At 43.2% G+C, this 13,361-nt stretch overlaps 1 protein-coding gene across 1 annotated transcript in view; it reads left to right on the forward strand.

The window, feature by feature from the left end:
* The window catches only part of BIN1 (bridging integrator 1), a 104,231-nt gene that overhangs the window by 71,754 nt on the left and 19,116 nt on the right, over nucleotides 1-13,361 (forward strand). The window contains exons 7-12 of the mRNA XM_018554447.1: nucleotides 651-736; nucleotides 2,100-2,175; nucleotides 3,296-3,387; nucleotides 6,837-6,881; nucleotides 9,073-9,259; nucleotides 13,180-13,308. Of these exons, the coding sequence (XP_018409949.1) occupies nucleotides 651-736; nucleotides 2,100-2,175; nucleotides 3,296-3,387; nucleotides 6,837-6,881; nucleotides 9,073-9,259; nucleotides 13,180-13,308 (615 nt within the window). The remainder of the gene's footprint in view (nucleotides 1-650; nucleotides 737-2,099; nucleotides 2,176-3,295; nucleotides 3,388-6,836; nucleotides 6,882-9,072; nucleotides 9,260-13,179; nucleotides 13,309-13,361) is intronic.

The following is a 13,361-nucleotide window of genomic DNA, read 5'->3' on the forward strand; positions in this document are numbered from 1 at the left end:
TTTTTTATTGAAACTGGATCAAATGCTATTTTTCTATCTATATGGATTTCAGCTTTTAACATTTTAGTGGGGATGGAGATTTTCTGCCCGCTCACTACCATGTGCTCGGAGAACCTGACCGTAAAATACAGCTCTCTGTCTTTTTTTCAAAGCTGTATGCAGTTGTGACATTCCCAGGTGCGGTAGTACACTGTAGTCTTGTGTCGTAGAATTGATTGCATGCCTTGTGTGATGGTGGAATGAATCGCTGCCGTTTTATTGTATCCAGTGCTGTTAACCGTGTTGCATGACTACTAGATCTGTGTGTAAGGTCGGCTACACACCGTGAGATTTTGTTAGTTTGGCTCCCTCCTTTTAAAATTAAGGTGTCATTTGACTTCAAGTGATGTAAGCCATCTTAGAACTTCAGGGAATTGATTTATAGCTGACAAGTCTACCAGTAGACCCACATTTTGTTGCTGGGCAATGGGTAGATGCCCCATTTTTCCCCCCTTATTGAAGTGGCTTTGTTTGGGATAATAGGGGGGTACCGGTGGCTTCTCTTTAAGTCCCTTGTAGCTTCCCGTCTATAGTAACGTTGGTTGCCGTTCTATAACCATAACCCACTTAATGAAATTGTGTCCTAATGCTCCGCATCTTGTTCTGGCCAGGCTGAAGAAGAGCTGCTGAAGTCTCAGAAAGTCTTTGAGGAGATGAATATTGACCTGCAGGAGGAGCTTCCTTCATTATGGAATAGGTACGTGAAGGAGGTTTGTCAAACCAAGGCAATGAAGACACAATGGCATCAGCTCACTGAGCTCTATGAGTTGTATTAAAATGTATCTAAACTAAACTAGGGTTGCACAGATACCAAGTACAGTACTCGGTACAAGTACGAGTACATGTACCGATACTTTTGAGCTCCAAGACTAGACTAGAGAAAAATTCAAAAATTAGGAAGCCGCTGTCATGTGTAAGGAACACGCGGAGCTCCGGGGATTTGTACATCTGTTTTAATGTATGATTTTGTTTTTATAAATATAAATAAAGGGATGCACCAATACCAGTTTTGCGAGTACGAGTACTGCTACTTGCCGAGTACTTACAAGTACGAGTACTGATACATTTCTGTTTATTGTCATGTGACAGTTTTTCTAAAACAATACAGACTAATGATTTCAGGACAGTGGTGGAGTGCCAGAGCACGGTCCCAGCTGCAAACGTTGCAACCCTGGTAGTTCTCATGAAAATGCAGAGTATCGGCACTGGTACTCGAAAAGTATCTGTGCATCCCTAATCTAAACCCAGAAATGTAACAAATTGCAGCTTAGCAGTCATTAGATGTGGCGGCTGCATTCATTTTTCAGACATTTTTCCTTCATTCTGTCCTGTTGGTCCTGCCAGTAACACTTTCCTGTCCTAGAATCACAATGCTCACTGACCATACTGGGTCTATAAATGAGTAGCGTTGTCACCCTAGGACAAGTACTACAGAACACCTTTGGTATAGAGATAGATGGAAAAATTATAACTGATGACCGTGTAACAGAAATCTGGAACAAGTAGAAATGAGATCATGGATTCCAATCATGAGTAGATCAATCATCTCTGAATTGGTGCTGATACTGTCCTTCCTTCTGGAGGGGGGCTACTTTTGTTCCCCATGGTCCCTGTGTGTGTTGTAAAGTAGTCGCCACTCCAAGCTCACTCTCGGGATGGACTACAATCTCATGTTTAGTAATTTGCATTGAGATTGTAGTCCATCACAGAAGTGAGCTTGGAGCGGTGACTACTTTACAATTTTGGAGGATCTACAGCCGAGTGATACACAAATAAGATACATTGTTGTTATTTAGTTAAGGTCTTTGAATGTATTTTAAGATTTAACTCCTGAGTTTAGTGTAGCTTTAACTGCTGCAAAGGAAGCAAATAGGAGAAGTTGATTGGAGGGGTTTCCAGACACTGTAACGGGTCATTTTATATGAACGCCGGTGGAGAAGTGATAACAGGTGATGGGCGGATGACGACAGTTCTAACATTCTGATCCTGAACAGCTGTAACCGTTGAAGTTGGGCCATTTGGGGGGAAATAACAGATTGTGTTTTATGTTTGTTTGGCAGCCGTGTTGGTTTCTATGTCAACACATTCCAGAGTATCGCGGGCCTGGAGGAAACTTTCCACAAAGAAATGAGCAAGGTGAGGGGGCGCGCGCGAGCGGATGTGGGGGGGGGGAGGGATATCTTGGTGGTTTGTAAAATAAAAATATTCACACCTTCCTGATTAAAAAAAAAATGGAGTGTTGCCATTGCCAGTGGCTTGCAGACCCAAAAAAGGACCATTTATGTGCTCCAATGTTCCCTTTGAAATGTGTGTGACACCGGTCCAGGTAAATGGAAATACACACTGAGTGGCCAGATTATTATGAATACCTGACGTTTGTAGGCAAACTAGCTATAAATAGGGAAGCAGGTTGGTTACCACAACAGTAGAAGTGATTTGTTTCTGAAGATACGGGGAAACAACGCGATTTAACAGCCTTTGAACGTGGGATGATTGTTGGCGCTCGGAGCCATGGAGCGAGTATCAGCAAAACAGCAGAATTCGTTACATGTTCAAGAGCAGCTGTTGTTAAAGTGTTTAAAGACCGGACTGTCAGCCGAAAATCTGGGTCTGAACGTGCGAATTGTGGCCGTCAGCGACTAGTCAATGTTAGGGCAGAACGGAGAGTGGCAAGACTGGTACAAGACAACAGAAGGGCAACAGTGCAGTGTCAGATTCCTCGCATCACCTTTCATCATCTTGTGGAGTCACGAGGCGGCCCAACGAAGTACTGATGGGGGGGGTCATAATAATCTGTCCACTCAGTGTATTGGAAAGGATACTGGAGTCCTGCCGTTCAAAAGCTGACCTCCGGCCTTCCACTCAGTCTTGCACAGTTGTACCGCCTCCTCTCTTGGCTGAAGGCTCTTGAAGGGAGTTTTGAGGATTGTGTTCACTGTTACTCAGTAACAGCAGTATTAATGTAAAAATATTTTTTTTTTTTTTCTTTTATTTTTTGAAAAAATTGTGTTCTAGGTCTCTGGAATCTTGCCTCTTGTGTGACAGATTGATGAGAACACTTGTCATACTATAGTTATTTTTTTACATCATCGTTTTGGCCTCCACAGGCAGTTTTAACAGCAGATCAAGCAAGCTTGGCTGAGTTCCTCATAAGTCATGTAGATTACCTTAGAGACCGAGGCATACGTATTCTATTTAGTTTGTATGTAGCTGGCCATTGTATCTCACTATTATCCTCCAAACTTTTTGATTACAGCTGCATCAAAACCTCCATGAAGTAATGACAACCCTTGAGGGCGATCAGGGGAAGCCATCAACCAACGCCTTTACTGTGAAAGCCCAGCCGAGGTGAGTGTGCACGGTCTTAAGACAAGTCCATCTAAAGTTGGCATTTAAAAGATAACTATCGGGTAACCTTTTTATCCCATAGTTCTCTTCAGGGTCACGGGAGGACATATACTAACCTCCTCCCGTGACCCAAAACATTAGAACTGAAGTAGCAGCTTGGACAAGCATCAACAATACAGAACAAGTTTATTTAAATGTGACTGACTGCCGTTAGCTGTGGCATGAAGTGTTATATTTGTGGGATGTTTTGCTGGGTGATTTGTAGGAACTTTTCTGGAAAATTGTAGAAACCATGCTGCACAAATGCCAGTTGGCTGATGGTAAAGTGAGTAAATATTGCACTTTTGAAGGAAGCGCCTACAATAGCAGATCATTGTTCTGTTTGGGGAAACTGTAAAAAAAACAAACGCTTTGATAATATACTAGGAAGTAAAACCAACATTTTAAAATCACCAGGACACAAAGGGAATTTTGTATCGGTCATCCACGGTGTCCAGATATGGAGTGCTGTCCAATGTTCCAGAATCCATCCAGTTTCTCTGCAGTCCTCCCAGCTGTACAGAGGATTTCAGAAGAGATGATTTAGATGGTGAAGGAACACAGTCATAGAGCAGCACCTATAACTTCTGGAGATGAGAAAGTGGTAGGGAGTTCTTTAGCGGCACAGGACATTTCAGCAAAGGAGCATTAGACAATGAATGGAGTCCTCCAGAGTATTTCAGAAGAAGAGGGTTAGATAGAGGAAGGAGCAGAGTCCTCCAGCAATGCAAAGCATTTCAGGAGAGGAGAGTAAGAGGAAGGAGAAGAGTCCTTCAGTAGCACAGAGTATTTCAGAAGAGGTGTTTTTGGATGGTGAAGGAAAACCATAATCCTGCAGCCCATAAAACCTTTAGAGATGAAAGAAAGTGGTAGAAGGTTTTTCAGCAGCAGCAAAGAACATTTTAGCAAAGCAGCAATAGATAGTGAAGGGAGTCCTCCAGCATTGCAGAGTATTTTAGAAGAGGGTTAGATAAAGCAGAGTCCTCCAGAATATCTCGAGGAGAGTCAAAGGAAGGGGCAGAGTCCTCCAGCATTGCATAGTTTTTCGAGATATGAGAGTTAGAGGAAGGAGCTGAATCTTCCAGCAGAGCAGAGTATTTCAGAAGAGGTGATTCAGATGGTGAAGGAAGTCATTTTGCAGCACATATAATTTCTGGAGATGATGGATAGAGATTGAGAGTTCTTTAGCAGCACAGAACATTTCAGCAAAGGAGCATTCGATAGTGAAAGGAGTCCTCCAGCATTGCGGAGTATTTCAGAAGAAGAGGGTTAGATAGAGGAAGGAGCAGAGTCCTCCAGCAGCGCAGAGCATCTCAAGAGAAGAGAGTTGGGGAAAGGAGCAAAGTCCTCCAGCGCTGCAGAGTATAGAGAGGAGAGTTAGAGGAAGAAGAATCCATCAGTAGCACAGAGTATTTCAGGACAGAAGAGTTAGAAGGATTTCTCCAGCAGTGCAGAGTATTTCAGGGGTGGGGAGGAGAGTTAGATGAAGAGTCCTCCAATAGCACATAGTATTTCAGAGAAGATTTAAGCTGGGTACACCCAATTATTATTTTTTCCTTCAAACTGTGAGCTGATGGGGGGGGAAGTGAACAGATTCCTTAATTCGTGCTAAATAGTGTGGATAGAGAAATGTTCCCCAGGTGTGCTTTGTATTTAGGCAGTGGCAGGGGTGCCTCTGTCAAAATACCTGAACAGTGATGGCAGCTGATTTGGATGCAGTTCATCTGAAGATTTTCCATCCGGCTCCTTTAATCTTCTGATGGAAGGATGTTGCGTGTAAGGGTGGCAACAGGGCTATCCACTGTGCCAATTTTAGCCAGTTCATACACTGTAAAATCGGCACAGTATATAGCCGGCTTTAGATAGAGGAAAGAGCAGAGTCCCCCAGCATAGATTCTGCTGGCACCACATATTCTTTACAGACTCTGAAGGGATAACTGAGGCAATGGCCGTAGTCAGCAAGCACGACCGTTCGTGCCAATCTCCAGCTGCCAAATTCCCGTCAGGTCAGGCGTGGGCAGATATGCGACGGTCACAGACTCTATGAATCATACTTTTCATGCTAATGCCGCTGCGGGTTATGTTCCATCTCTCCCCGGCCAATGTCACTGACAGCAGAGAGACTCCATACACTTCTAGAATGCTGTGCCGGCCTTCGGAGTGAAGAGCCGGCGGGAGGAATTTGATTCTGGGGATTAACACTTCTGGAAGAGGCAATCTTCCTCCATACATCTGGGAGCCGCATTCCCACACCCCGTACGTCTCTATAATGCCAGAATGTCTTCTTTCTTACACAAGTACATAGAGCTATTGCCAGAGAGCACTGAGGCCAAGATAACAAAATACAGAGATGATCTTAAAATTCTTATATGATGACACAAAATGCTAAAATAATAACAAACTTCAGACATCATATCTCAGAGCGCTCTGCAATAAATGATTGAACCCTAAAAGTATCGCTGGTGCAGATTATTACTGATATTAATATTGTTAAAGGTACAGATCACCCTATTAGAGTTGGGGATCATTGTTCACTATTGAGTAGAAAGGTTAATTGGATCTTTAGGTTGGAGTCCAGAATTCCCAAAGGGTTGAACTTTGAATGGGATGTTACCAATTATTATTAATACGTCCTGAATTTGAGAAATCCGTATCAGTTGCCGTTCTCCCCTCTTTTTTTTTCTTCCCCCTTCTCTTTTTTACTTTTTCCCCTTCTCTTTTTTACTTTTTCCCCTTTCTCTCTTTCCACCCCTCTTTTTTACCTTTCCTTTCACCTTTTCTTTTTTTCTTCCCCTTTTTCTATATCTTTTTTATCGTCCCCCTGCTCTTTTTCCTTTTTTCCCTGTCCCTTCCTCTTTACTCACCCCCCCCCCCCCTCTTTTTCTTTCCTTTCCTTTTTCCCCTTTCTTTCCTCTCCCTGCTCTTTTTTATTTTTCTTCCCCTTCTCGTTTCCTTTTTTTTCCCCTTTTTTTTTCCTTTTCTCTTTTTCCACCCCACCTTTTTAGACTTATCTTCCCTTTTTCTCTTTTTTTTTTTCTCTCCCTTCTCTTTTTTTAACCTTCTTTCTTTTCTTTTCTTTTCTTCTTTCACCCCGTGCCCAAGGTCCACCTCACTGACACGTTTTACCTAATCAGGCTGAGTCCTAGAGATCTCTACCCTATCTTGGGTGGGACACCAGTGATGTGTCACAAGATCCAATAAGCTATCTCAGTGGAATTCAGTGTGTGGTCGGCTTTTTCCTGGTCGGCCTCAATAGCGATGTTGTACTGATATATATTTACTCCATTTTCAATGAGCAAAACTCATTTCAGAGCTCCTACTTCCTCCCAGCAGATAATTTTTTTTATTTGTGTCTTATCAATTTGTGTGCCCTTTATTGACCTCCATTGTTCCCCCGACACCTCCGACAGAAAGAAAACCAATCTCTTCTCCCGACTGAGGCTAAAGAAGAGCAGGTAGTGGTGGAGACGCATCGTGCGCTAACCAGGGTTGCCAAGCGTGTGCCATTATGAGATCAACACGCATGCTCCTGTTCTGTGTGAATAAAAACTAATACCGGCTAATAGTTTGTGTTTCTGTCCTCAGTCTGTGACATTTTGTATGTGGTCTGCCGAGAGCCGATCCCGCCAAGTGTGTTCTTCCGAATGTTTGGAATTAACCCTTTCTTTACTTTGCATGCCAGTGTGAGAATGACAATGTAGCCATGCAAGAGGAGAATTTCAAGCAGAACTCCGGCCTTCCCTTCAGCCTTATATCTGACCTCCGGCCGTCCCTTAAGTCTTGCACTGTTGTACCGTCTCCTCTCCTGGACTGAAATGGCTTGGTTCAGTAGAAGTGGAGTCATAGTGGAGTAGAGGGCTGTAGTAGAGAATTCAATTTCAAATGAAGATGAAATAAGGCTCCAGGCTCCTCCAGATCCACCGCACTGAGCTTCATATCTTTGTAGCTGCTGCCTTTGTACAAATCCCTGATCACAATCCGATTTCATTCTGGGTAACATTTCATATTTGGTTACAATGTATCCATGTGATATACGAATGTATATGTATATTGTCATGTTTGCATTAACTGTTGTATATGAAAGACAAAGATGCATTCTGACTTTTTCCTCTAGGGTCAAGGCCATGTGGGATGTGCGGGAAAAGTTTAATAAAAAGGAGGAGCTGTATATGCCCCGCCCTTTAGAGCTGTATATGCCCTGCCCCTTGTTACAGCAGTATCTGCCCCGGCCCTGTTTATTAGCCTGTCATGGTTGCATAGGATAGAGGCACAGCACACCTCCCACTGTCTACCAGTGATCCCAACTATGGATGGAACAATGAGAAATGTCATCACTGACCACCTTCTTAAAGGTGCAGGCTTCGGGGCTGTCATTTTTTTTTTTTTTATATTCTTTATTTATATAAGCATACCAACATAGTACAAAAGTGTGACACAGTAGGACCTCATGGCCCTGCATAATGAAACATATACAGAAATTCAGCTTATACATCACACAGCCGAGCCCGGCATGTCCATTCCCTTCTGCTCATACATAGTGCAATAAAACCATCAATCTGTACTAGAGGTCAGCATGCATTTCCACCTTACTTTTCTCAACAATTAACCAAGAAACCTAACTTGGACCCCAAGCCAGGAGGACCATCCCTCAACTCGAGCAGATAGCCTCCCAACTACTCGGGTTCCGCTGGAGGCGAATGGGGCTGTCATTATTTAATGAGTTGGTGACTTGGAGCAGCATTTTAAAAGTCCGATCTCCCGTTCTGCATGCTCATTGCAGGTCTCATTAGGTGGTAGACTAGGAAGCAGGATGGCAGCCCTGGAGTCTACATCTCCAATGTCTCTCCTTATATAGTCCCTTTTAAAGAGTTTAAAGAGACCCTGTCACCAACAAGCAATTGCAGGTAAAACCACAAACCTCCAGTATTTTAAATGCTTGCTTGCAGAGTTTTTCGTTCCAATGACTGAATTTTTTTTTAATGTTCTCGCAATGGGCATTGGTTAACTTGCTAATTGCATTTGGTCACATGATCTCTGCTGAAAGTAATGACCAGAGTTTGCATTGCCTGGTCCTTCCACCTTCAGATCACCTGATTAAATACCTAGTCCCATAACTAACATAGGAGGGATCTTGAAGTGCTGTTTCCTCCAGGAATGGGAAGTATGTTAGCTCTTCTATTACCATTTGTGTATCCATAATGGTAAAACTGGAAACCTAGGGGTCCATTTATAGAACGAATCTCTGAGCCATTTCAGGTAAATACCACATTATGGCCACTAGATGGAGCAGAGGATCATAGGGGAGGAGTATTTATTTCCGATGCTCCTCAGCTCCATCTAGTGGCCATATTGTGGTACCGTATTTACCTAAATTGCCTTCAGAAACTGAGATGAGCTTTTGAACAGGTTCCCTTTAGGGCACTACATGTATTTTAGAATTTCTTCTTTAAAATTCAGGTCAGATAAAGAAATATGCTACTTTTAAATCTGGAAAGAAAATTTTAGTAACATGCAAGTTTGCAGGATGAATGGCTCTGCCAATTAATAATATAACCCATTGCTTTGACGTTTGAGCATAGATCTGCTTAAGAGTCATAATCTGTATGTACTTGTAATGGTGCGCTCCCACTTTTTTTTTTCCGCCAGCGACCCCAGCCCTGCTAAAGTCAACAAGTCCACAGCCTCCCCTCCAGATGGTCCTCCAGCCGCCAGCGCAGAGGACAAGACCACCAACCATGATGTAGAGGAGTCGTTTGTGTCCCCAACTGCTGCTGCAACTTCTGTGTTCTTCCAAGACACCCCAACTGTGACCGTCTCCAAATCTCCCTCTCAGGTATCACTCAGTGTGAATTCCATTAAAACATCTTTTTCATGGTTTTTATGAAGTTTGTGTGAAAAGTGTTGTGTTCTCCTGGTGCTGAGAATGAATGAATTTAGGAAATGTTGATTTAGATATCTTCCTTTTGTTAAATTTTTTCCCCCATCTTTATAAATATCCATCTTGAGGTTCATGGGTCTTCATGCTTCATCTCGGTCTGTACTTTGGCTGGAGCTGTAGACCAGTCCTTTGGTGGGACCAAATCTTCTCCATTGGGGTCTTGTTGGCTTGGTGTCACTCTCTACAGTTCTTTCTGGTTGTAGACCTTCTGGATTTCACTTGATTATCTCAAATAATCAAGTTTTGAAGCTTTGACTTTATTACTAACCATTCTTTACCACTTTCTTAGGTCATTGGGTTGCTTACTGATTGCTCGCCATGTGCTTGCCTGTGTCATCTCACTTCTTGTGCATCAGCTATGACTGTGTTCCCGCTTGTATTCAAGTCTACGTTTGTGCTTCGAGAAACCTTTCCTCCATAAATTCTATTTCCTGCTACTTTTAATATTTTACGGAACGTCCTGATCGGTGCTTTTGACTGGTAGATGATTAGAAAACACTGTCCTGTGGTATACATTAAAGAGGTTCTCCAAGAAAGATTTACGGCAGGGGAAGGCAACCAACATCAGCACTGCATTAGAGAGGTTCTCCAAGAAAGTGTTACTGAAGGGATAGGCAACCTTTAATACTACCGTATTTGCCGGCGTATAAGACGACCCCCCACTTTTTGTGTAAAAATATAGGTTTTGGGCTATACTCGTCGTATAAGACGAGTATAGCCCAAAACAATGTTTAAATGCACTTACTAACCTCCATGGCGGTATTCCCGAGTGTGGCTCGGGGTTAATTTTCAGTACCATAAGTGTTAACCCCGAGCCACACTCGGGATTACAGTCTCTTACCTTGTCCAGGATCCCAGCAGCGTCCTCCATCTTCCGTCCTTCAGCTACTACTGCGCTGAGCCAATCACGGCAGGCTTTGTATTAAAGAATACAAAGCCTGTATTTACTGAATACAAAGCCTGCCGTGATTGGCTTAGCGCGGTATACTGTATGTAGCCGAAGCTACATACAGTATACCGAAGTATACCCGGCGTATAAGACCCCCGATTTTCGGGCGATTTTTATTTTTTTTTGGCTCTCAAACCCCGTCTTATACGCCGGCAAATACGGTACATTAAAGAGGTTCTCCAAGATTGGTTACGGTAGGGGTAGGCAACCTCAGCTCTACATTAGAGATTCTTCAAGAAAGAGTTACGACAGGCGAAGGCAACCAACCTCAGCACTACATTAAAGAGGTTCTCCAAGAAAGTGTTCCGGCAGGGATAGGTAACCTTGGCACCACATTAAACCTGTTCTCCAAGAAAGAGTTATGGCAGGGGTAGATAACCTCGGCACTGCATTAAAGAGGCTCTTTAAGAAAGCGTTACAGCAGGGGTAGGCAACCAACCTCAGCACTACATTAGAGAGGTTCTTCAAGAAAGCATTACAGCAGGGGTAGGCAACCTCGGCACCCCAGTTATTGTGGAACTACAGATCCTATGTGGCATTGCAGAACCTTAACAGCCACCGGCATGATCCTCAGAGGCAGAGACATGATTGGGATGTATAGTTTCACCACAACTGGAGGGTTGATGTTGTCTACTTCTGAGTTAAGGTTTCCACTTATTCCCAGAGGGATACACAGTGTTTGTATCACTCAATAACCTAAAACTGAGCAGCTCCAGGCAGATTTAGAAGAAACAATTTAATGCATTAATTAGTAATTGAAAGCAGTGTAGCTGCCTGGAACCTTGACTTGGAACCAGCCTCTTCCAATCCCCCTTACAGCAGAGTTTTTAGACCAGGAGAGGGAGAAGCAGCACGAGGAGCCAATTAGTTGTGCTAACAAGGAACGTATTGTTTGGAGTTGAGAGCGGAGTGAAATGAGCCTATGGTGATAGGGGGAGAGAGTACAGTGAGAATGAAATGCGCCAATGTGCGGACGAGGAACATGTTGATAGGCTGATTTCATTCTCGCTGTACACTCCCCTCCTATGTGCTAACAAGAAACGCGTTGATAGGAGGAGGGAACGTAGTAGGAGTGGAGACACGTCTAATCTTGTATTCAAGGTCAGATCTATCTGAAACTAATATTTCCATTTTTTGTGGTTGCTCGGTTACTTTAAATGGCCTCTTGCAGGATATCTCCTTGTTCTTTCCATTCCTTGTGACTTTTTCCTTCTGGATACTGGTAAGCCAAATTACATATCAGCTTCTTATAAATCTCAGGGACTCCATCCGCTGAATGGTCATTTCCATTACAGAGCCAATTGGCGTTGTGCCTCCCCTAACCCCCAATACCCTCCATCATACAGATCGCTGTGAAGGGGCCAGAGTCATATTCTACTGTAGTCACCTAGATTTATAGTAATCTGGCTGGTAATTCAGCTCATCCACATGCTGCTGCATTGCACGCCTAATTTAAGATGTAAACTTCTTCTTTTTTTTTTTTTTTAGCAAGTTGTTTTTTGTATATCTGCTTCTCCAGCAAGTTTAAACCCAACTCTAAAATATCAGAAAAGTATTTTTTCTTCACTTGTCTCATTTTCATTTTTTTTCACTCTGATATTCTAATAGTGTGTTTGTGGCCCTGTGCGTTTCAGTACAACAGCACCACCTGCTGGTAATAGGGTGGCATTGCCGCCATTGTTTGCTTTTTCTTTATTTTTTTTCAATTTTTGTAACTAATTTTATGTCAAATATAGCAGCACGATGTACACAGGGCAAAACTGTGCGGCTGTATATAAAGATGGACGGTTTGCAGTATTTTATGTTGATGCTGTGTTTAAAGTGAACCTGTACTCCTATTTTATCATTTTATTTGTCCCGCTAAGAGGAGACACCACAAGATGGTCATCGTTCTCTTTAAAGCTTCTTCTGTGTGACGCTCTGATTTAGTTTCGGTTGACTTTATTACCGGTCCACTGGCCAGGTAGCGGCACTCCCACTGAAATGCCAGGCTGCAAGGTCAGAGGGGGGCACAAAATGAGCTTTTCTGTGAAAAGGGGGAAAAAGAAATAGTGAGCATTTTGGGGTGTCGTCTCTTTGATCTTTTATTTTATACATTTATATTCTATCCTTCTTCTTTTTTTTTTTTCTTTCTTTCTTGTTTTCTTTTTTCTCCTCCTTTCTTTTCCTTCTCTCGATTTCTCTCCTCTCGCTCTCCTTCCTTCTCTCGCTCTCCTTCCTTCTCTCGCTTTCCTTCCTTCTCTCGCTCTCCTTCCTTCTCTCGCTCTCCTTCCTTCTCTCGCTCTCCTTCCTTCTCTCGCTTTCCTTCCTTCTCTCGCTTTCCTTCCCGCTCTTGCTCTGGCTTTCCTTCCCGCTCTTGCTCTGGCTTTCCTTCCCGCTCTCGCTCTGGCTTTCCTTCCCACCCTCGCTCTGGCTTTCCTTCCCGCTCTCGCTCTGGTTTTCCTACCCGCTCGGACATTAAAAGTTTAAAATAGCTACAAGTTTGCTTTAAATTACCTGTTATTTGTAACGTTATCCTGACAAGTGAAACCTTGAAGTATCTAATGATCTATAAATCTGGATGTTACATGAATTTCCTGTGTGTTGTACTTCTGGCTGTGTATTGATCCTCAATGTTTATAAGTTTTTGATCCTTTGTGTTCCTGTGCTTCTCACCCTTTTATTATGCTGTGTGCGTATTAATACACATTTTGTGTAAAGTTCATCCATCGCGGTGGTGAAATATTGCCAACATCCGCCATGGCATGGACCTGTGAAGTTCCCTTTTGTGTGTTTTGCTAATTTTTGTATGTTTTTGTTTTTTTTCTTTTTGGGTGGGGGGGGTTCGTGTGGATTGTCTTTGCTGGTATTTATTTCTTGCATGTAGCTGAGGAAAGGCCCGCCGGTCCCGCCGCCACCAAAACACACGCCTTCCAGGGACATCAAGCAGGAAAATATCATCGGTCTGTTTGATGACAGTTTTGTGCCCGAAATAAGTGTGACCACTCCCTCACAGGTTAGCGGCTGCTGCCCACCTGCCCGCAATGCACTAACACATGCATGCCTTGC

Source organism: Nanorana parkeri, unplaced genomic scaffold, assembly GCF_000935625.1.
Source record: "Nanorana parkeri isolate BGI_ZX_2015 unplaced genomic scaffold, ASM93562v1 scaffold159, whole genome shotgun sequence".
Classification (NCBI taxonomy): Eukaryota; Metazoa; Chordata; class Amphibia; order Anura; family Dicroglossidae; genus Nanorana; species Nanorana parkeri.